At 34.8% G+C, this 267-nt stretch overlaps 1 protein-coding gene across 1 annotated transcript in view; it reads left to right on the top strand.

Annotated features, from left to right (window-relative positions):
- PHO1 (phosphate 1) overlaps positions 1 to 267 on the top strand; it is a 4096-nt gene that overhangs the window by 1489 nt on the left and 2340 nt on the right. Inside the window, exon 4 of the mRNA XM_021435102.1 lies at positions 1 to 109. This exon is cut by the window's left edge and continues 2 nt beyond it. Coding sequence (XP_021290777.1) covers positions 1 to 109 — 109 coding nt within the window. The remainder of the gene's footprint in view (positions 110 to 267) is intronic.

The following is a 267-nucleotide window of genomic DNA, read 5'->3' as shown; positions in this document are numbered from 1 at the left end:
GTTGTTTTGTATCACTGTTTAGTGTGTATATAATATTGGCACACTTGTCCGGTATATTCTCACCTAGCACAGGAACAGCTTACATGGAAACTGTCTACCCTGTTTTCAGGTGCTCTTATTGCATTTGCCTCTCTATAATTTTTACCATTTTAACTTTTCATGAAGTTTCAATTACCACATATATATAATCAATTGATTAACCATAAATTAAATGCAAAAAGGGATTGCGCAACAGAACAGACCCTAAAGCCAAGCCTACTGAAATGA

The sequence above is a fragment of the Theobroma umbraticum genome, unplaced genomic scaffold, assembly GCF_002168275.2.
Source record: "Theobroma umbraticum cultivar Fairchild unplaced genomic scaffold, ASM216827v3 scaffold_130.0, whole genome shotgun sequence".
Lineage (NCBI taxonomy): Eukaryota > Viridiplantae > Streptophyta > Magnoliopsida > Malvales > Malvaceae > Theobroma > Theobroma umbraticum.
The sequence above is the reverse complement of the archived record's forward strand: the minus strand, read 5'-3'. Positions and strand labels throughout refer to the sequence as shown.